This window comes from Augochlora pura, chromosome 4 (genome assembly GCF_028453695.1).
Source record: "Augochlora pura isolate Apur16 chromosome 4, APUR_v2.2.1, whole genome shotgun sequence".
NCBI classification, from domain to species: domain Eukaryota; kingdom Metazoa; phylum Arthropoda; class Insecta; order Hymenoptera; family Halictidae; genus Augochlora; species Augochlora pura.
In genome coordinates, this window is record NC_135775.1 from 12,965,021 (window position 1) to 12,989,259 (window position 24,239).

A 24,239-nucleotide genomic window follows, 5' to 3' on the forward strand; every position below is an offset into this window, starting at 1 on the left:
GATCCTCGTCAGAGCGACTCGACTCATCGTCGACGGTGACTCGAGGTCCGTCGCGTGTCGTCCAGTCTCTCAGCGACCTCGCGCTCGTCAACGTCGCGGTCGCCGTCGCCGTCGCCGTCACCGTCGTCGTGGTGGTGGGTGGTGGTGGTAGTGGTGGTGGTGGTGGTGGTGGCTCGTGGTCTGTCGTGCCGCCACCGTCGTCGTCGTCGTCATCGTCGTTGCTCGCGATCATCATCATCATCCTCGTCATCGTGATCTTCGTGATCGTCGTCGTGTTTAGTGGTGTGTGTGAGAGCGCATGTGTGTGTGGCAAAATAAAAGAAACGTGTTGTCCAGAGGTGCGAACTCATTGTCGGACACGATCAGGTGTTTACACTCTCCTCGATCACTCCATGGTTCTTCTGTTGGGCTCGCCGATCGCACTAGCACACACATTTCTCCCGCTTCGCCGGTAGCATAATTCACAGTTTTTGGTCCGTTCGTATCCGGCCGATAGGCCCACTGCAGCGCGCCTCTCCTCCTCGTTTAATTTAGCGGCGATCGAGCGAGGATTTATGGTGGATCGATGACACCGGCACGCAGCCGTGAAGTTGGAACCGGAAGTTGACCGCTGGACGCTCACGGGAAACGGACGGTGATTCGTTGATCCGACGCGTGCTCGACACCCGGCACACGATCCCGCGACCGGGATCTCTGTTTATCTCCGATTTCGATCGATAAACCGGTCGCCGATCGGCTGGATACATCGAGAGAAGCGGACCGGAACTCTGTTGACGCGTACACGCTCGTCGCTTCCGGAGGAGCGCGTGGACCGATTGGATTTTGTTACTACCGGTCGAGGTGTTCTCCTTCCTGACGGATATCCTCAAGGTACTTAGACTAATGATTCTTCTCTTAATTATCAGTCGGTGCTCGTTTTTTAAACATCAAACGATGATGCGAGCGTCGTCAATTTGTGGATGCAGGAACAAATTTGGTTTGGAGAACGTTCTTCGCCACCGTCGCTAGATCGCGAATTTTATGCATTTATGACAATAGCGAGTACGTGCAATTTAAAATAGTGAAACATTCGGATTGACTGAACAACATCGATGCACTTCTTTTCATTCAGTTAAATCGATGCAGAAATCTTTTATTTTGCATAAAAATCGCATACAGTTTCTATAATTTGTTGAACTTCTCTTTGCCAAATTGCGTCGACGACTCGCAGCATTCTTAACAACGACTTCAACGTATGTAAGGCAGACTTCTTTGACAAAATGTAACCCAGTATGCTCAGAATTATTTATAATTTTAGTTATCAATTTCATTCAACATGTTTGTTAAGGTAAACTATCTAGACGCACTGGCTTTTCTATAGACCTCAATGAAAAACTGTAATTGCCAGAATCTAGATAGTGAAATAACAATTTTTAGAGAGAGAGAGAGAGAGAGACAATCACCCATAATAATATTCGCTCACTTTTTAAAACGTAATAATTTTTTTTAAACCGGACTAAACAATTTGAATTTTTTTAGAGGGACTAGTATACTAAACAGTAACTAAAGTACTTTGTTTCAATTTTGTTATTACTTGGAGTGACCATTTTATATATAATATTTTAATATATAACAACATATATATGTCAAATGGACTCGGACTTTGCAGTCCGAGTATTAATGAAACATTTGAATAAAAAAAGACAAGCAGTGCAGCTAACGCTAATAGCGAGGTAAGTAGTTGTTTAGAGCGGAAAAGCATACCATTTGGCACTACGAGAACGTTCAAAATGGACCCTGAGAAACAGTACCTTTCGTGCAATTATGATGCAGGAATTCTTCTACGGGGGAACAGATATTGTAGATAGCGTAGAAAATATTTTAAATTTTGGTTGGGAAGTCTTTTGTGTCGACTTCAGTCTATGAAAAATGTTTCACAATCTTTATCTTTAGGGTGCTTAAGAAATCACATGCATTTGTTGTAGAAAAATATGGTAGACTTTATGATAAGGTACTACTACTAAAATGAAAGAAAGTTATTGGAAACGATAGTGGTTGTACAGTCTATCAAGCCAATTATCTTTATCAAGTTTTAGTTTCCCTACGTTTCGAAGTGTTGTACCGTTCATTAAAGTTTATGATAGGACCCGTATTATACGGAAATACTTCCGTAGAAAAGATAGCTTCCGATTGGAAATAATTCAATTTTTTCATTTCAAATTATACACACAAAATATATAACTACACACACGCGGAGATACACAGAAGGTCTACAATGAATAGAAACGTTGTATGTAAATACATACAACAAATATATATATATATATATATATATTAATAATTAGTACTCTGGGCTCTGTCACGTATCGTTAACGTATCCCGTTGATGCACGCAATATCATGCACTAGAGTTAATGTACTAAATCATAATGTAGTGCAAATGGGTAGCTGAGCAACACAATGGAGTAACAATTTTAATTATCATGATGGATTTGTAGGCACAGCAACCAAATGTTAATTTCGATATTTCTAAAAAGAATTGCAGTGTGAAAGATTTGAGTTAAATGCCAAATATCGTTGTCTCGCGAACCTAAGATTATAAAAATGGTGTAATATCCACTGAAATTCCTATCGGTTTTACAAAATTACAACGTTTGTCAGCGTAAAAATCAATGCAAATTATTATTTTCAATATGTCTTTTGACATTGTAAATTAACGCGCGTAAGACGAATAATTACAGAAAATCATGATCGGAGGTCGCTAAAAAATATTAATAATCTTAATTCTTAACGTTAAGGTTAAGATTACCGATCGATTCTCAGGTGAACGATCTCGTAGGGGTTATAAATTCCGGCATATTTTTTTTAACCGTCACTGCAAACGTTTCGCTCGGTTACCTGAAATCAGGTCATCCGATGGTCAAGTTTCGACGTTTATGATTTGAACGATTATTGTCCACGGGAGTGTATATGGATCACCGGTATTCGAATCTATGTACACAAACATGCATCTCCACGGAAGCAGTGAATTTATGTGACGGGTTATATACACGTGTAGCGACGGGCTGCCAAGTGCAATGCGTGAGTATATAAATAACGTGTTATCATTGAGAAACATTTTAACTATAGGCGAACAATTACAATCAAGACCATTAACGTATTCCTTTAATTGTTCGCATTTTCGATAGCGATTCGTAACTGTTCCTCGCTTCCTGTAGCCGAATATTATCTATCGTTTCAACACTAAACCTACCGAGCACGAAAACACGAAAAACTTGTACTGATTTACAAGCATAACAACATGATTTTTATTATAACGTATATTTGAGTTAAGAAGTTTATTCGTTTAATTTCTATGAAATAATCTTTACAATTTTAACAATTTCCAAATGCAAAATCTGAAATTGATCATTCTGTGCAGTATGATGGGTTTAGTGTTAACAATGCACTCTCAGTTATTGATTAAGCGAGTAAATCATTTCATCAGAAATCTCGAAATTCAGACGAAGTTCAACATTTTCTGATCGGCCACAGATAAAACATTTTCAAGAAATCTTGAAATACTTGGTATCAGATTATTCTGCAATCCTTCCGGAAGTTCTCGAAGCTTTTTTCTGTTTGCCAATCCTTTCTGCGAATTTCTAGCGTTTGCATTGGTATTGAAGCCCCCGAGAAAGCTCCAGCAGCTTTTAGAGTCCTTAAAAATCTCGCGGGAGGCCATTGAGATTTTTAGAGTCTTTAAGAATTATCGACCCGATCTCGCGGTTTTTAGAATCCCTAAAACTGCAGTGCTCTTCGCTTAAAAAGTGTAACAATACGTTTCGATCCTAGCGACGTTTTCATAGTTTCGTAAATGTATAAATTTGCATTCTTCTTATCTAAGGCATACAAATACTTCGACGGTTCTAACATAAATAAGTGAACAGAAGTATTGAAAGGTTCAATTGACTAGTCTTTAATTTGTTTTAAAAATTACCGGAGCACATGCTTGCATTAATTTAACCGATCGTAACACGAGAAATCTGCAACGGGTTATAATTTCCTATAACAACTGCTAGAGTACATTTACTGTATCCAATATTTGGTGATATCTTAGATTGCTTAGACACGAGGAGATCACGAAGTCGTCGGTTGGAATCGGTTTGCGTTTGAGACGAAGTAAGTTATAGTAAAAGGTACTACGTTTAGAAATTTCGATGTCGCTATAGGAACTATTAGAACAAGTGCCAAGAAACCGCATCAACAAGCCAGCTTGCCCGTATTTCTCTCTCTCTCTTTCTTTTCCTCTCCCAGTTCACATTCTTCAGGAATTGCAGCACCGCGGAGACAATGCGCGATACACAATTAGAAGTCGACCGGAAGTGGCTATATGCTCGCACAATAACTGACAAAGTATTCTCAGTGCTTTATGTTTCTCGTGCATCTATAGCACACTTTTGTCTTTATTAATTCGCTTTCTGCGCACACGTAAACACACGGCGACGATTTATACACTGGTCGGTAGCATCCTCATTTTATTTAAATAAGCGTTCTCGTTACATATTTATCGTACTATTTGTATTTTTAAAAGAAAATTTTTAATTTCTATTGCATTGTTAATTTGTATACCAAATCGCGTTTGCGGAGAAGTGAAAAGATTGCAGAGAGACAAATGAAATAACGTGCGATTGTAGCGATGCGAGATTAAATCATCACAATGAATTGAAGTACATATGCATGTTCGAAATTAAAGTAATCATTTTATGTTTTTTTTTATTCGTATAAAATACATCGTACGTTTTTTTATACGTTCATGTTGTTTCCTCTGAAACAACGTTTGTATTACTGATTGACGTATTGCTTTCGCATTACTTTTTGTAAAAGGCATATATCGCATGTTTCTAACAAATATCTTTATTTTCGTGTCCTTTTCACGAAACGTACGAACGAGAGACGCGAAGTCGAACGTATTAATTTGTTATAAAGAGGATACGTTATCGGATGACGAGCGCAGCGCACGCGTTCTAAATGAAAAATCCCCGTACGTTTCTGTTGAGTATTTTTGTATCGATATCGGTTGCCAATAGGTCTGCGATCTTCGACGTTCATTAGGAAACTGGTTGTGTCGCCATGTATGCACGAACAATGCGATGAATGGCCTGTCAATGCGATGCAAATGCATACATTGTGTATTTAGACAGTGCCAATCGCAGCGAACAAATGATCGATGATTATAGAGCATTGTATAAATGTTGACCCAATTATACCGTCATTTTCCAATATATAATAATTACAGAATGGAAAAAACATTTGCACCACGAAACTAGCACGCGATTTTTACGAATTGTGTTAAAAAACGCAACAACGAACGCACGAACGGCATTAACTAGTCGTGGGTGTGGTGGATCACGATATACATGTATGTACTCCACCAATTTTTGAACGAATAACCTGTTATAAACAAAATTATAGTAATAACAACAATAATAATAATTCATAACGCATATCCTTGTATTTTTTATAACATCACTGACAAACATATTATTTAAATTAAAAATTACCTTAACAGAATTTCTTTTTAAACATTTTGTTAAAGAAATTTAAGTGTAGTACTTCACCACTCTTATCTGGTTACATTCGTATGCTACACCGACGCCGGGATAATAATATGATTAAATTTGCTAACCATGGAGAATCATGCGATTAATGACGGTACAATCATTCGACGGTCGGCGATCGAACGTTCGCGTGTATAATCGAGAAAACATCAATAGGTATAACTGCGAAGTTACGCGGGATTGAATTATTATTAACGCGAATTTGTGACATAGCGCGAAACAGTCATTGAATATTAAACCTGCGGTTTAAAACTATGTATGTATAAAATGTGAGCAGAATTGAAAATAATTAATCTCGTCCAATTTGATTTTAGCAAAAGTAGAATACACCAGCGGCGAAGAGTACGGCCGATTCAGCCTGATGAGATGGAAACTGGTTTTATTAATTAATTTGGTTGTTCAAACGAGATTATCTTCATTGCGGCTATGCCGTGTGTCATACCAAATACTGTGTCGTGTATGCGTGTATACATTTGTTAAGTACCGTCCACATTGGTACAATAACCGGCGCGCATAATACGTATGTACACACGTATGTGATAAGCACTTACATATGTATATGGACACGTGTTACCGAGTTACCAGTTTTGGCCATCGGTTCATGCAACAGTACGTTGTCGCGTTCGAAGATGATCACCTGTCGCGTTCCCCATAATGATTTAGGAAAATGAAGATCATTCTAGAGTATTGTCGACTCTGACAAATTCTAGAACTCGAGCGCTTCGCGTGGAAATGGTTCAAACCCCCCCTCCCGCATTTGTTCGGCACTTTTATGTTTATAAACAGTTTAAGCAACTACGTTTGAAATCTGTTTATATATACTGTTCTTCCCCTAATTTTATGATAAAAATAGACGGTCATTATTTGTTTTTATTTTAACACCGATCACTGTTGTTCGAAGTATGCACATATGGTAGACGTAGACGATCGACTTTAAAGAATTAAGTCAATAAATTGCACTTCACGCTATCGCGCTAAGAAATAACGAATTTCGAAAAAAGTTATAAAATCAAACGAATTATCGCGCAGTTAAAGTTTAAAACTAAAATAAATTCAGTATCACTGTTGCCGCGCAAACGAAAAACCTTTTGGTTGCTCGCAAAAGAGTTAAAGTCAGCGACGTTTTCTAATTTCGTAGAACACGTACAGGACAACTGTAAAATGCTACATAAAATATGGAATAATAGCAATTTATAATTGTTTAGTTAGACTGCTTCGTTCAGAGTTTATGGTTCATTTCGTACTAATTTACAAAAGAAGATATTTATTTGTCAAGAAGTTATTTGACATTAAAAGTAGATATTTCGTTGTTTCTTTTTGGCTTTGTCGTGATAACTTTCAGAACCATGAAGTTTGCAAATTCTTTTTCGCGGTAGACGGATTTTTATGATGTCTTATAGAATTGTCGTGAAAGTACATATGTTCCAGAGAGAATATCTTTCGATAATTCGTTTCCGATCGATTCTGTTATAAAGGAAGTCCGGAGCACACCTATCACACCGTTACAGAAATCTCCGGTAATTTATAGATATGTTTACCAGCGAAAGAGGAAATTTACTATCATAAATTCACCGGTTTATTTACTCCTATCAGGTCTCAGTATTCAACGGATGGGCTCGGATGTGGACAGAATACAAGAGCAGAAATATTGAGGCGAAATGTGAACGCGAGATGGAGAGCTTTACACCGGATATCCTTCGATTTTTTATACGATTTACACGCTATCTTTTCGAAACGACGGTAATAAGATATTCCCTTCTTCATCTTGACTTGATTTAATAAAAATGAGAAGAGCGAAGTATCGTTACCGACAGGAATTAAAGAACATATCTGGGTAAAAGAATAATTTAAAGGGATCATCTTCGATTTCGATGAGCTTGAAATATGTCGTTTGAGTCATTATTTTTTAATTTCTTAAATTTTTTCAAAATAGATAAAAAAGTAGAAATTCGACCAGATTATCCAGCCTGACAAGAATATAGTTCATTTAATAATTAGTGCAGTTTTATAAAAAAGGTTCGTATAAACATATGTTCTGTTTGACTTTGTTTCTCAGTTATGGCGAGTTCCTTAAAGCCAGTTAACTGTGGCGCCCTCATTTAAAAGTGCGCACAGTTTTGTGTCGCCAGAATCGAGCCACGACGAGTATATTCGTCAATCACAGAGTAAGTTGCGCTGGTAAGATATTGGATGAAAAAGATGGGTTTATTTTATAAAATTGAAAATCTTATTACTAATATTTATTTCTTTGGTTAACATAAGCATATATTACATACATATTAAACTAAAAACGCAATAAATTCAATTACATATTATACATATAAAAGTAAGAATTCAAATTCTTGCTGTGGAGTGATATTCAGCGAAACAGGGTATTATACACAATGCTCACGAGTTAGATTTCTAGTTTATAAATCCACTTTTTGACTTTTGCCTTTGCCCCTTTTAGGTTAACATATAAAAAACGTTATAATCGCACATAAATAAATTCATTATGCAAACTGGTAAACTTTTTCAACCAGTGCATACGGGGACGCACGACGTCATCTCAAACTGTTTATATTTTCTATTTGTTTGTTTTATTCCGGCATAGCCTCAAAATATTCTGAACATCTTGAAATATGAGAATATGTTTTGTTTTTCTCAAAAATTGCAATTTAAATAGCTAATGGTCACTGATTTATACGCATGACGAGTATACTCGTCAATACACAATCCACTTCTCCATGACGAGTATACTCGTCAATCACAGTTAACTGGTACTGTATTTGCTTACGTTCACACCAGCTAGTCTTAACTGGAAAACAAAGTCAAATAAAACGTATGCTTCTATGAACTTTACTCTATTGTTTTCATATGTGGAATTTATTTATGAAATAGGTACCGCATGCTACGGGACACCCTGTATGCAGGCAGTTTTATTTAAGCGAGAACAGTGAAATATCTCGGAATGAATTGACGTTGGAAAAACAATGTTTCCATAGAACTCAGAATAGAACAAAGACTAATAGTCTTTTCGTGGGTAGAAAAGTGAAAGAGATGTCGTGATCAACTCAATTTTTTAAAACTAGAATACTGTATATTTTTAGTTGGAATATAACAGCCGGAAGTCAGACAAATTGAAAAGAATACTACTAGATATACGAGTTTGTTAAATAAATAAATAAAGACGTAAACATAAGTTAAATATTTACCTTCATCGAACTCGGAATCGTATCGTGTAGTACCCTTTAGAATTTTTTTCAGTACTAGCCGTTATATTCTGAATAAGAAATATAGCATTCCGTTTAAAAAAAATTCAGTTGACCTTGAGATTTTTTCACTTCTCCGCCTACGAAGAAGCTATTAATATTAGATGATGTGCCCCCTCCTACCAAATAACTTTTGTAGGAAAATTTTTTTGTAACTTCAGTTCCTTCCAAGATATTTCACTGTCTTCATTTAAGCAAAACACTCTGTGGATACTGATTGTATGTCTATATTTATCGAAATACCGAAATAATAATAAAAATGTATAACATATACAGATTTTTGGAATCAAACGTATTTAAATACATTTTATTAAGAACAATGCAAGTTAGGATAGCAGGAAAGTTATCGTTCAACTGATTACTATTCAAATTATAAAATAATATATCGAAGATCGCGTGTATGCGTAAACAGACAATTCTATTTGTTTTCCATGTTAAAAATGGGCGGCTACCAGTACGTACGATTCCACGGTATGTATTACTGCAAAAGGGCGACAATTAATGGAGAAAATATTGATACGCCTACGATTGAGCAACAATTCTTCTGTAAATCTAACCATTGACAGCTTAATTCGAGTTCGTTATGAACTCGACCCGATTATACACATCACGTCCAATAAATCACGATACGGATATCCTCGGCGAAAGAAAAAAAAACAATAAATTTTTCTCCCCTCGTTATCTTCATTGAAGGACGGTTTTATAGGTCGCGCTATGAAAACGATTATATCGTCGAATAGAAATACAATGCTGCGATTAATCAATTATTGTGGAGGGCAATATATCTATATATGTATAGTAGATGTCATTGATTTTGCGAATTTTTAATACTCTATCGAGGTCGAAAATAGGACATCGATTTAGAATTTTGACAGTTAACCCTCGAACAGCGGACCCCTTATTCATAAAACATAACTGGGAATACTTAGGATTATTTATCATTTTATTTATCGATTTTTATCCAACATATTTCTTATGGTATTCCTCCTAAATGCGTTAGGTTTTTTATATGTCTTCACGAAACGTGTGAAAATTAAAATCAGAAACTTGATATTTAACCCTCTTAGTACCGAACAACGATATATCATTGTTGGCTATTGTTGGAAAAATAGTTTTCTTCATATTTTTATTAAACAATTTCATTTCCTATTTTTTCTCCCTTTTTGAATTTGTTATTTATCAGGCTTTTCAAAATTCTTGCAATTTCTTTCCAAAACTTGATCAAACTTCGTCAAACGAGTTTTAAACATTTCGCTCAGATACAGACACCTTTGGCCGGTACTAAGAGGGTTAAATATCAATTTTTCCAGTCTAGGAGTTTTGTCACCTGAATGAAATAACCAAGGGACACAATGAAAGATAACGCTCGAGACCTCGAGATTGCTTGTCACTGTATTCAAGGCTGTTACCGCTAATAATGCGAGTCGAATAAAAGTGAAATTCCGGTATAATTGCCGGTTTTGTTTAATGGCTGGTCCGAGGGGAGGCAAAGAGTTTCGTCTCTGTGACATGCTCGTAAACCGAAGTCGACGACCGACGATAAATTCGCTGGCTGGGCATTCTTAATTTTCACGAGTCGGATTAATCCATTCGCAAAGCTAAGATTCGAGCCCTCTGCTGCTCTAACACGATTCCATCGAATAAAGCTGCCGTTCGAAATGCGCGTAAACCGTAACCGTAAACCGCGTAAAACCGAGAATTATTAATCATCCCTCCATTAGAAAAATTGCCAGAAGTGAAAAGTTGGTTTTATTATTTGCTTTGTGTTCCTACAGTCTCTCTTTAATCCTTGGTTGTTGTTAGTTCGGAAAGAGACTATTCAAAGTGACGTTACCTCGTTTGTTAACTTCTTTTTATCAAAGCATATTCTACGATTTAAGGGAGTGAAAACCGTCCGTGAATTAATTTCAACATTTTCTTTTCCGTGAAATATCTTAAAACAGCGAGTGATTTTTTAAAAATGCTGAAATCCCATGATTTCATTGTGTCCACAAAACTGTGTACACACTTTGTGTACCTTAAAAATGAAATTACAGTATAACAACCGAGGTTTAATATCTTGCGTTAAGTGAAATCTTGGCCAGTCTTGTTGGTACAGGTGAAAGAGTTAATTGCGGTTACGGAAAGCTCGTTGGCAAATTAATAGCGCGAGTCTACTTGGAATTTGTGGCGTGCTTAAATTTGATGCTCTTGGCAACACCAATAATTTAACAAATAACAAAATATTGCGTGTGTCACAAGTGATTCGCATGAGACGTGCAACACATGAGCGTCGAACGTGATTTCTTGCTCTAAGTATGAAATACTTGAATATGAAGAATATATGCGTTTTCATTGGTTGGTGGATGTATGTGGTGACAGAATAGTTTGAAATACCTGTTCCTATGGTGTGTAATGTAGACAAAATATGTAAGTCCTACATGTGTCAATATAGTGTATATATGTGTCTACGTGTGTCAATTTTCGAAGCCGTTCGACCGTGTTTCGAGCCGCCCGAAAGGTCGACGACGGTTTGTTTCGATTGAAATGTTAGATTGCAATAGAAGCCTTTGCAAGCACAGAGACTTCCAGTTCAGTTAGATGGCAGCTTGTTGGTTTCCACAGAAGCAATAAACGCGAGTATAGAAAATGCGGCGTGCGTCGGAATTAGAGAATCGTAATCGGTGACTCATCGGTTCGATTTTGTAACTGCGTGTGGCTGCACGACCGTGTAAATCCCGGAGTATTCAGCGACGACGTGCTTTAAGACCTAGCTCCGCCGTCGAAACACCGTAATTCTCCGGCTTAAACGTTTACCCCGGTTATTGTCCCATGATAAATCCAGAGGCAGCCGCGCGTACCCTCTGCGGTGACTCCCGCCAATCCGTTTTATTAATTAGGAACTGTCCCGCGGTTTCCGGTCGAAATTTCATGTAACGACGCCGCCGACGGTTGCTTAATTTCTTCGAACCACGCCGCCCTTTCGCGCACCGGCAAAATCGCTGATGGAATTTCGGTGAATTCGTTTAATGGCGTTCAACCGAGCATATCCCGTCGAGTGTCGTGGCTCTGTTTGCGGAAGTGAGTCGGTCTTTGCGGCGGTTCCGTTCTGCTCTGTTTAGAGATAATTAGCGGCTTGTTTAATTTTGCTCGAGTGTTCAGACCTATTCGGCCTCCATTTACCGTGAGGTCTCCGCTCTATAGATCGTCTCCTTCTTCAAGACGATGCGACGCCGATTTTCTCAGGCACCGAGACGAGTGCACAATGGCCTGGAGACAGTGAAAAGGTTGTCAAAATTTAATTCACGAAACTTGGTGTTTCAAGTCTTTCTGTATATGTATGTGATCGAAAGTTACAATCTTAATGCAAAATCCAGAAATTTAAAGTAACACCAATTGTTCTAAACTTTTATTGTAGAATTTCAAAATAGGAATCTTCTTTTTATGCTGTCGGGGTTATTTGAGCTACCTATGCAAGCCACAAAACATCGCAAAGTTTGAACGAAGCTGTGATTTCAAACGGTTTTCTTCAGATATTTTCGATAATTTGACGCGCGAAGCAATGTACGACAATTTTTGCCGATATTTACAAAGATTTCATTATCCACTTGCTAAAAACTTTTTTATATTTCACGCCGCGTGCTTTCGTTACCTCGTAACTTGATCTTCTTTTAATATCGCGACTTTTTTCATTAGAGAAGATCAATAAATCCGTGTACACATTCTCCCTGGTTCGATTGTTTACTAAATACACCGAGGAAATGGGTTCGCAAACGTTAATAACCGAGGAAGCTTAAATATTTTTCGTCTCGTGTCTCTTCCTCAGCCGATATTAAAAGACTTGCTCCGAAGAGTGTTTCTTGAAGTTACCGTCGGAATTTCATTACTGCCGTCGAATACGTCCTTAAAAATGTATGAACGTCTACTGTTCAGGAGTTTCTTGGTATTGCGAAAGTTTTGTAAGATTATCAGATCCTCGCAGCGCCGACTCTGACACAGAGACACGGGCGCGACAAAAGGACAAGGGGGACGTAATAGCAAGACACTGTTGCCAATGCTCGGTTGAAATTACATTCATACTTCTATTCAAACGATTTCAATGTTTTTACGAAGTCGAGAACTAAATAATTGTGATAGAAATTATTCTGCTCAATGTAATCCGCTTCACGATTTTACTGCTCGAATATTCTTGATCGTAATATCATTCCATTAGTTCATAGACATGCGAATGATTTTGTTATAAATCTTCCTGGCACTATATGCAGGGTGTTGCTCTTAATGACGTTTGCAACACGAATATGTCGACTTTATGTTTCTTTGCGAAGGAAAGAATTCACATAATCAATTGATTAATCTCTTCGTTAAATTGATTTTTTTATACAGCCATTGAGTGACAAATTAAGTTGTGAAAATTAGTGACAGCTGTTGATTAACATTTCAGATTAATCAATGCATGGTGTTGTTTGTTATTTACTGTAACGAAACTCCTGTGGATAAAATGAATACAAATTACTTATTAAATTGAAACGGTTTTAAACGTTGTATCTCGAGCGGAAGTGTATAAATATTAATTGGAGTTCAACACTTTTGCATTAATAGACGCTTATTTTACTGATCTACATCGTATGCATGAATAATGTGTCGTGTCGGATACCGACTAATTTATAATAATGAGAAATTGCATAATGATTTGCCGTCTGGTCATAACAAATTTTAATACATTAGCTACGCTTTTGTGTTCTCATCTTCACTGACAGATCGTTGAAAAAATATATTTCAGTCAACACTGGGTAATTGTTGAATGCAACGGGCCTCTTCCAAACTTTAGATCGCCGCAAAAATCGAATCGCTATTTAAAAATTGTTTAACTCAATGCTGACACTGATATCCAAAACACTAGATATATAATATAAAAAAAAAATGACAGTTTGGTCTTTCAAATACCTCAAAAAATTCGATATGAACACATTAAATTACAATAAATTTAATTAGCATATAAGTATAGATGATAGAAGGGAGACCGCGGGAGGATTAACAAGAGACAAATTCGTCGGAAGGTATCGTTCCCTTAAATCGGCCATTAAAGCAACTGAAGCTTTGAACAATGAAAGCTAGGCTCACGAATGAAAAACGCGCTGGTAACGATTACCGAGTGTGATTCCTTTCATTATTAAATTAAAACGCGAGCGTAATATCGCCACGTAGCTGGAATGCCTTCGTTGAACTATTAATTGAGCGCGAGCGAGAGGCGCGGAGCAATTAGAGTAGATTTCGGCTGGGTTTTTCAGCTCGCACGGAATTTCGAAAGTTCGGGTTAGGAATTCGGGGGTCGTCGGTGGTCAATAACCGACCTTCGAAGCCACGTCGGTGTGCGAACACGACTTACAAAACATTTAAAAATAACTCTCGCAACGCAGCTCTCGACCCGGAAACCTTGAGATCTTTAACGCGTCGGGAAGCGCGAGCGCGTCGCTCAAACTCGCCTAATTTTCCACGTGGAATCCTATTCGCGTCCTCAAACGATCCACGCAGAAACATTTCGGCGTTTCGAGTAACGTTCAACCGTGTTCACATTCATATTTTCCTATCGTGTACGAGCTTCGCCAAGTTCGCGTGCACTGATATCCGCAAGAAGTAGAATCAGTGACTCGTCTTCGGACAAGTCGAACGATTTCTATTCGATGGTACATGTATTTTACGATACATACTTTATACATATATCTTCTACAAATATGTTCCCTGAAGTCTCAATGTTGCCATGTGTACCTATTTGTATTATCAGGTATTAGAGGAACACGATTGATGTCTACAGAAGAACCTACGACGAAAGTTGTAATAGAAATAATTCCCAATAACTGGTTGCAATAAATGTTTCTATATACATTACTCCAATAAATGATTGCGATAAAAGTTAAACTAGAAACTATTCCGACAAATTACCGCGATAAAAGCTGTAGTAGAAATTCTTTCATGAAACGATTGCGATAAAAATTTCTATATGAACTGTTTTGTTAATTGAATGGAATAAAAGATCTAATAGAAACTGTTTTAAAATAACTGATTCCAAGCGAAGTTACAATATCTAATTGCAACAAAAGTTGCAATGGAAGTTGCAGTGGAAGTTGCAATAAAAATTGCTCCAATAACTGGTTGCAATAAAAGCTCTGGTAGAAACTATTCAAATGAATGACTAAAATAAAATTCGCAGTCGGAAGATATTCAAACAAATATTTTAATAAATGTTTAGTTCGTTTCTTTTTTACCTCTTGTTACTTTTTTAATTCAATTTATAACCAATAGCAATAAATTTGCTTTGATTTTTATTTGGTTTTGATTTTACAAAAATCCGGACGAGGGACGAATTTTGTTCACTAATCAGAAGGATGCTAATGCGAAAAATGTGATATAAATATCGTTAATTTTTCTTGATCAACGCGTTTGCTATCTAAGAAACGCGCGCAAAAAAACACTAATCCATAAAGATCCGCAGCCTGCTTCTAAGGAATAATAAAAAGCATTTAAATTTGTTTTAGCAGAATCGCATTGAAGCGTGTATAGTTGGAACTCTGGCGAGATTTCATTTCTTGCTAGCAGCTCTGCGAAATTGACGGTGGTATTTAAGTACATCATTTGGAAAGCACAGTTCGTCTTTTCACGGCGTTTGCGGTATCTGTTGCCTGCTAGTGAAATACATGTTGCATGACGGAACCACTTTGTCTGATCATATACGGCGCTATGTTTGTTTCTACTTGTGCATACGACGTGTACATCGTTTCAAATAATATTAAACTTCAATGACCGCGTGTATTCACAGATCTTCTCCAACATCATCGCTGTTTAGTTTCCTGGGAGATGCTATTACGTCATCAGCACTCTGCAATCTTTTTAATAAATTCAGATGTAATATTAATCGTTAATCGCTTTGTACAATGTCTATGATGTTCTTTATAAGGCGCAAAAATAATTAAACATATTACTATATATTGAATATTATTGTGCCATTTAATTGTTCGCAGGGTATACAAATACAAAGCACTCATCGCGTTGCAAATTACTTTCTTGTTGGTACAGAGAAAATTAATAATAAGTATGCCAGGTGATAGTATTGCAAATAAACCGAAGATTTTTATGCAAAATAAAAATTGTCTAAGTTAATTATAAGGGAATCGAGTTGGATAAAAACGTGTTTCATCTTTTATTAATTTCTACAAATTGTACATAATATAAAATTATTCTTAAATTTGTCTTTACAATTTTCTTTTTATCTTACTTATTTATTCTTCTAAATACATGACGATCTGCAGTTGAAGTATATGTTCGAACCTGTTTTACCTTATATGTGACAATAATTACAAAATGCATTTCAAGCAGTTGTTCTTTCCCTTAAAATCTAAATAAATTAAAACTTGCGAAGATACAGACAGTACTGTTTCTGGCTTATGTATAGGGTGAATTTGATACTGCATAACGACGGTCAATTATAGCACCATTAAATAACAGTAGACGAATTATGGCTGACAAGTCGATGTTTTCAAAATGAACAAAACATTATCGAAACTCGTAGCACGCGTTGACTCATCCCTCGGTTATATAACTATTCTAGTGATATTTTCGGTGACACTATGATTCGTGGAAACACGGGAAAATCTCTATTAGCCCGCTAAATATACGTTGCACATGATACAAAAGTATCTTTCGATGACTAATGCCGTACATTTAAATATTTTCGATCTCTCCCTCCTCGTTCTCTCTCCATTCGATTCGAGAAGCACCCCGTTCGCCTTGGGTAACGGTAATAAATTATTTTGCGGTCTTGAAAATATGTTCTTTTATTTCGAAAGTTTCCTCTGCTCACTTTGTAACGTCGGTAATTGAAATTTCTCAACGTTCCCCTAAAAAAATAAATAAACAATTTAAAACTGTGCAAAGAAATATTACGAGGAGCTGGTATTACGACACCCCCTAATTGAACGTAAACCAAGTGCTAATTAATTTTTCATCAGCTGGCAATTACTGCTTGATTGTCGACAATTAATTTGCCTTTTGAGTAGCGAGGGAGAAATGAGGAGGCATTTCCGGTATAAGAGAGAGAACGCTGTATAACTGGTAAAAAATTACCACCTTCGTGGAACTAATTTCAGCGGACAGTTTTTATTACCCGTTCAGTGAGAAGCGATTAGAGACTTTCCAAGCGAGACCAGACGAAGAATTCGTTCATAATTCGCGATTCAAAAATTTAGCTATAATATCCAAGTTATTTAAACTTTCTTCGATCATATTCAATTGGTTTTATTCGATACAATGCGATGAATGACTGCAATAGGAGCGATACATTTGAAAAAGTGATGTTGCTTATTATTAGTAATTTAACAATACTGTTACATTGATTTCAACTAATTAAAAAATGTGAAAAATGAAAATAAAATTTTATTTCGCTCCTGCCCCACGGACTAATAATCAGATATGGGGCATAATGATATGAGTCATTGTCTCTGGATGATCAGACAAAGTAACTAACCGAAACAAATTTTTTATTTTGATTAATATTTCGTATTCCTTTCAGTATTTTCATTTGAATAAAATATTCAATAAAGAAATATGAAAGAAGTCAAAGAAAGGGTGGTTTAAGGGCACAGTAATTGACACATCCATCTTAGTTGACCAGCACGCTACTGACAATTTTTCTCCGAAGATAGAAATTTCGGAATGAAAAATCCAGGAATTCGTATGCAACAGCCTAATACACAGTCTCGTGTTTCCGGCCGATCCGCCGCAAGGGAGCGAGGACGCACGCGTGTAGAGCCGTTGTTCTCCTCTCTTTCGTTCAGTTTGCCAACTGGCCGAGCCGCTGTCTCTATTCTCTGCCAGTTCGCGTGCTGCTCAGACACAGGCCGCGTAGTCAGTCAAAGCGAGGCGCTCGTCCCGTTTTAGCCGCTACAGAAATCGACCGCGAAATTTAAGGATTTCACGATCGACCGAGTCCGCCTTGACTGAACGCGTTTCCTGGCCACAGCTGATCAGAAAATTACAACTAGACGGGGCTTTTTACGCCGCGTACTACTTTCTGGCCAAAACTGGCCATGTCGCACGTTGAACATCTCCATGTTCGCGAAGTCGCATTGTTACTGGCAAGCCGACGCGGACGAAGCCATTAAAATTGTTCCGAAAATTGTTGCTGAACTCTCCGCAACGCGAGACGTGTTGGCTGCGATTGCTACAGTTTTGATGGGTCGGTGGGGGTGGGGGCACTTTGTATTATGTCTAGTCTATCCAGGACTTATCGCAAGTAACCGGTACTCTGCATTTTGAATGCGGTGGCATTCGCAGGGCATTTCGCGACGCAGGGCGTGGCGCCCTATATGAGTCGAGTGTAACTCGAAACTGAGAATGAGAACTTCTTGGCGGAGCAAAAGAAGTTTGTTTCGAAGGTGGCTCGGGAAATTTCAACTGAACAGCCACGATTTAATTTTCAAACTTCTCGGCGACGTTCGGCAAATTGTAGTCGGAAAACTTCTATCCGAATATATCTGGTTACACGTTTCACGAAAAATTTGACAATTATATTAGTTTATTACATGGATCGAGCTTAAAATTGACTGTTTATATCGTGATGGCATACTTGAAAGAGCTTAGGACGATTGATAATTTCTTGATAATCCCCTGTACAATGGTTCTTGGGTCTATAGTAGGATGGATCTTAGTTATATAAATAATTTATAATTATTTGTGATATATTATTTATTATTATAAATATAAATTCTCCGCAAATGTTGCTTAGCTTGTACACAAATATGTACATCTTGTGAAGCGAAGATATGATTAATTAATTATTTTATAGTTGCCGATTGTCAACAACTATAGAAAAGTTCGGATAATCGTATCTCCTTTTTCTAAATTGTCCATTTCTCTTTACAAGTTGAAGGGAAATTGGGTTGAATTTTCTGTATATCATTATGGTCTCCAGTTGTACCGGTGATTGCATCAATGTAATAGGAGTTTATGATATCGACCATGACCAATCAACTGCAGTATAACTTTAAATGGCGTTATCTCAGAAAGTTGTACATACAGTATAGACCCTTATTCGAGGTTCCCATTGATTTGGAAGGGAAGCAGAAAAGGGAATACAAAAGAAAGTGAAGACTTGTTTGCAGAATTTGATAAAAGCTCTAATAGTCAAATTCCGATTATAACCCTCTGTTAACACGTTGAATGCCACGGGGGTCACCGGTGACCGGCACTGAACTTGGCAGTGACGCCATAGGGGCCACCGGTGACCGGCGCGCTCAGATTGATGAAAATATATATAATTTAAACAAATGACAATACTTATAATTTTTTTATTATTATTATCGTTGATGTAGTGGTGTGAAGAAATGAATGCCTTATAAAACATCTGAAAATAGTTTTATTTATACATGAAATATAGTTTTATTATGTGACATTATATGTATCGCATAATAGAAAATTCATCGTGACGCCACGGACAATTCCTGTAAAATGGGCGTGGCATTCAACGTGTTAAAATTTGCATTCTACAGTATATTCAATGGTAAATCAACAAAAATTTGGTGTATATCTTTAGAGGGACTATATTAAGCTCATTCATCTAGATTGTCGTTCAGCCGAAGACGTTCTATAATATTTCTGAAATAATGGAATATAAATAAATAATAATAAAATAATAATGAAATATAAATATAATTAAAAATCTGACTGACACGATCGTTGGACTATTTAACACTAAACTATCGAGCTCGAACAGTGGCTACGCGTTTTGTTTTAGAAGAATGGCAAGACTGGATTTATTTAGACTTTGTACCATTTATATTATAATTTACGCTTCAATCGTGATATCTATTTAGTAATTTCGCACGTAAAAGACTTTATAATCTAACAAATTTTATGAGAAAAAGTATGGACTTGGTGATTTTGACCGACTTGGTAGGTTCAGTGTTAAACATTAACGCAGATGCGGCACTGGTTTCTATGGTCCAATTTCTTCCAAATTTCGCGCACACAATTTTCTCCGGGTGTCGCAAATCAGGAGAAAAGTATGTAGGAGGTTTTAGTGTCACAGAAATCTCAAAAAGAATCGTTGATGCGTATAATTAAGAAGCATAATAATACCACCGCAATATACTGTAACCACCAGATGCAGAGTCATTGTCCGTCCACCGTGTCCATGATTGCGGAACCACTGCGTGCGTGACATTTGATAAGAAGCATGAGAGATGAAAGATTCATTCGGGGATGATCGAGGATCAGTCGTATCTCCTGACCACTCCGTTTCGTTTTCCAGAAAATGTCGTCGTTGCGAACACAATCGACCGCCGGCGGCGTGGTCGGTCTGAGCAGCGTCGGCTCGGATCGCACCGGCGCTACCTCGACCGCCGGTGGTTCTCATTCGCACTCGCACCGGAAGCACCATCATCATCACAGGAGCAGGAGCGCGCCGAGGGCACAGGAGAAACCGCCGAGGAAGCGTCATCTTAATACTGGCCACAGCCTCGCCTCTATTCCCAACCAGATTAAACTGTCGATGCTGAACAGCGGCCTCATCTCGTTCGGTGAGTTCTCTCCTCCGTCTAGCAATCGTTAAACGATCCTCTCCCCGTCTCACTTTCCATTGGGTCTGGCCCTCGCCGGACTTAATATCTGACCGGGATTAACTGATATTTGTATTGTTCACCGTCATTATTTTCCTTCCCTCACGGATCGTCGATTCGGGGCGAATAGACCCGGAGGAATTAGAAGATAGATTCAGATTCTCCGGGATTGTTAGCTCTGCAAGCTGACAAGGGAGAGTGCATGGCTTATAGGTCACCGATTTCGTTCAGACTTTATACATTTATAGATTTCGTTCTTTTGAATATTATACGATTACAAGGTAGATGCTCAATAATTATTAGGTATTAAAGACTTTCGTTATTAATTTCGCTGTTTTATAAACTGGCTAGTCTATAGTCTGGAAAAAATGCAAGTCTCTTGGTCCAATTTTAAAAAAAATTATTCTGTTTTAAAGTGTGGTCGAATATTATCGTTGCTCAATGTATGTGTGTAATTAAGAAGGTGTAAACTGTAAAGTAGTTCGTTTCTCGTTGTTGCAAAATCTTCTGATACTTTTTGATAAAAAGGGCACCTCAAAAAGGTTGTAAACTCTTAAGAAAAATGTTATCGTTAACGAGTTATTAGTGAAGAACGTGAACCAATCAGGTGAAGGTAAACGCAATGCCAGCTGTGCTCGCTCTCCGGTTCTCTTTCTTTAATAATTCGTTAACGAAGCTGCTGCGAACATTGTCGATAAGGAAAAGGTTTCTTTAAATTATCTCAAGAATCATTTTTGTCAAGGATTTGTAGCATTTTTAGGAAACTACGTATTTACACATCTGTTTGTATCGTAACACGAATATAGTCAAGATCGTTCGGCTCTGTCACAGTTTTCAGCTGTACCACTGAGATAACCATAAACTGGGGTTTCCGGAGTAATCGCTAAGGCGCGTATCGGGCTGAAGTGAAAACCTTAGCTGCGGATTAGGGAAACTTTGTTTCATTTTTAACGAAGAAAATCCTTTAATCCCCTGACGACGTTGACCATGTCTATTACGACCTCTATATCCGAGAGCACCGCTTAACTTCTCGGTTCGCGATGCATCACTTTAACCCACAGCAATTTCCATGTATTTGATATGATAAAACGATCAACGTGTCCGGAGAAGTTATATTTGAAGCTAACGACACGACGTTACAGCAAACCCAAGGCAGACCTCATTAACGGAAACGCTTTTTGCGAATCCAAGGCAATTCGTGCTCCCAGACGGTCTTCGTTATTTAAAAATGCTCACAAGCGTATAAAATGGAACGAAATTACACGGGACTGCTTTGTGCAGCAGTGGGCTAGGTGTCTCTTTAGCGCGGACCCGCTAAATTCGTTAAGGATTCATACTGAATCGTTATCTTCAGCTGTACCCATACATTCTGGCATATTAAGTGCTTACGTTAATCCGTGGCCTGCATTGTTAACCAATTGTAACTCATATTTAAGTTCAGATATATTCTGTTTGTCACATTGGAGACTCGCGGTGGCAAAACACTGTTCACGTTTCTGATCTCAATTGGAGAAGTTGCTTTTGAGTCTAGTTCTCATTTTCTTCGACATTATTTACTCGAAACGCATTCCAAGACAATTCAGAAGGCGAAACTGATGTTTTTTATTCATTTTAATCGCATTATTTTTCGAAGTTGGCTACTGTATGATATGCGATGGAGAAAATGCATAGAACATGAAAATAATAATAATAATGACAATGTTTATTCTTTAAACAGTATGGACTCTTTGGTATATAATACAAAACTACAATAACGATTAAACATAGATGATTGTTTTCGAAATGAAAGATGGGTCGAGGATTAATTCGTGCAGTCAACCTATTTCTCTCCGTAAAGGCTCAAATTCATTCCTCCAGAAGTTCTTTGTCTGAAGCAATTTCAAAGCTTTGCTGCTGCCCGTAGCAGTTTCATTGACTTTTTATAGAACATCCGTTACCTTCAGAATAGTAGCAGTTAATCTCCTACGCTTCACGAATGTAAAATATTTTTCCTAAAAACAGATCATGGGCTGCCAAGCGGCTAAATAAGTGAAAAGATAATGGATCAGGGATTCTGATTTCAGTGGAAATTCGAGTGAACCATCCCTTTTAATTAGCTTTAATCGAAGAGAGAATTTTTCATTTAAAATATGCAAACTAAGAGAACTGCGGCGGGATTCTTGTTTTAATTACAATAAGAAAGACTCGCGATGCGACGTTAATGAGACTTTCTAGCGTGACGCTATTTCGAATTTCATCGAACGCCCGGACATATTACGACGAAAGCCGAATAACCTTCAGCCGAGCTGATGGCCACCTTTAATTCGTTTCAATTTAATTCCGTCGCAGGATGCTGCGAAAGTTTTCTCTACTTTCCGATTTCTCTTCGTGGGACTTGACGTCTCGTTAGAAAATGAGCCGGAAAGTTTGCTTCGAACTTGTCCTGGACGCCTGGAACAGCTTGACAGTCCGCCGCGTATAACGTCACTTTGCAGCAATAAAAGCTGCTCCGTATGATGGATAAATATATTATGCTGTAACGTTCGAGCGAGGACGGAACTTACCGGAAATTTCTTTCTCGCGAGTTTCACGGGACCAAAGGGTGAACTCGCAATGAATTCCAGTTATAACGACCAACACGAATTAGGAAACTCGAGCAGGATCGCGAAACGATTCACACGTTTCTTAATTTATTAACATATTAAAAAATTTTATCAAAAATTTCATCCATAAGCAATTACATATTACAGTTCGTGTTTGCCAAATTGTTTGCTACATTGTCAACACTATAGAACGCTATACGTGTAAAACATACAAATCCACCTTATACGAGAAAATTTCTCTTCGAGTCTATTTTTGACAATTAAATTAAATAAGTTGCTGACACACTACGAACAACAGAAGACAGCAAAAATATTTTTTGAAAACTTGGAATTTGTAGTAGAATCGGGCAGAGATGACTTTACGTAGAAAAATTAAACTTTTAGTTTGTTTTTATTTTTTCTTCTTGTACCGCAGTTATCTCCGTCCGAGATAGCGTTTAAAAACATTAACAATGATGGAAATATTCCGTTTGCTATATAGCCTTTACACGACAGGAAGGTATCTTTGTGTTCATACTTTCCCGCTCACTAACTTGTCCACTGCAGCAGATATTGGTCGCTAGCGACAGTTGCGGTGAATATCATAAACTTTTTTTTTTTTCTTAGAGGTTTTACGTCGCATCAGCTGCAAGGCTATTAGCGACCTTCTATTTAAATAGACCCTATATTTTGTTTATTAAGCCTGTATCTCTCAGAAATTTTAATAGGTCCTTGATTTTGTTGCTGTTTATGTTATCCTTGAGCAGTGGTTTTAGTTTGTGTTTGGTGCGCATATAATTGTATTGTAACGTGTTGATAGGGTTACAAGGAAAGGACACAGTGTATTTAGACAAACTCAATCTGGCTTTATTTACACGAGAAGTTGTGTGGATTCGACGAACTGCAAATATATTCTATCTGTCGCCATGTCTCTGGCTCTCGCTATTTATAATGTTCCAAACAAGGCGTGACCTTTTTGGGAGTCGAATCGGGGGTAGTGTTCCTTACCCCTCCGTTCGGTTTTTTTGGCGGGGGCGAAGGATATCGCTCGCGTCATCCTCGTACCGAGCTGACCGTTCGGCCAGGCAGCGGTACGCGGCCGGCGGCATTTCCTCAGCTAAGTCTGCTGTGCACGTGTAAGTAATAAAGGAATAAAGAAATAAAGACATTAAGTCATTTCCGTACTTGCAAACGTCAAGGAAGGTTTTTTCGCCAAATCCTTGGCATCTGCAAGCGGACAGTTCTAATAGTTATTACGGTCGCC

General features: G+C 37.7%; 1 protein-coding gene across 1 annotated transcript in view; it reads left to right on the forward strand.

Moving 5' to 3' along the window:
• The first annotated feature begins 216 nt into the window (after positions 1 to 216).
• The window catches only part of Ptp36e (protein tyrosine phosphatase 36E), a 142,425-nt gene continuing 118,402 nt past the window's right edge, over positions 217 to 24,239 (forward strand). The window contains exons 1-2 of the mRNA XM_078178446.1: positions 217 to 870; positions 20,108 to 20,375. Of these exons, the coding sequence (XP_078034572.1) occupies positions 20,111 to 20,375 (265 nt within the window). The 5' untranslated portion in view covers positions 217 to 870; positions 20,108 to 20,110. The remainder of the gene's footprint in view (positions 871 to 20,107; positions 20,376 to 24,239) is intronic.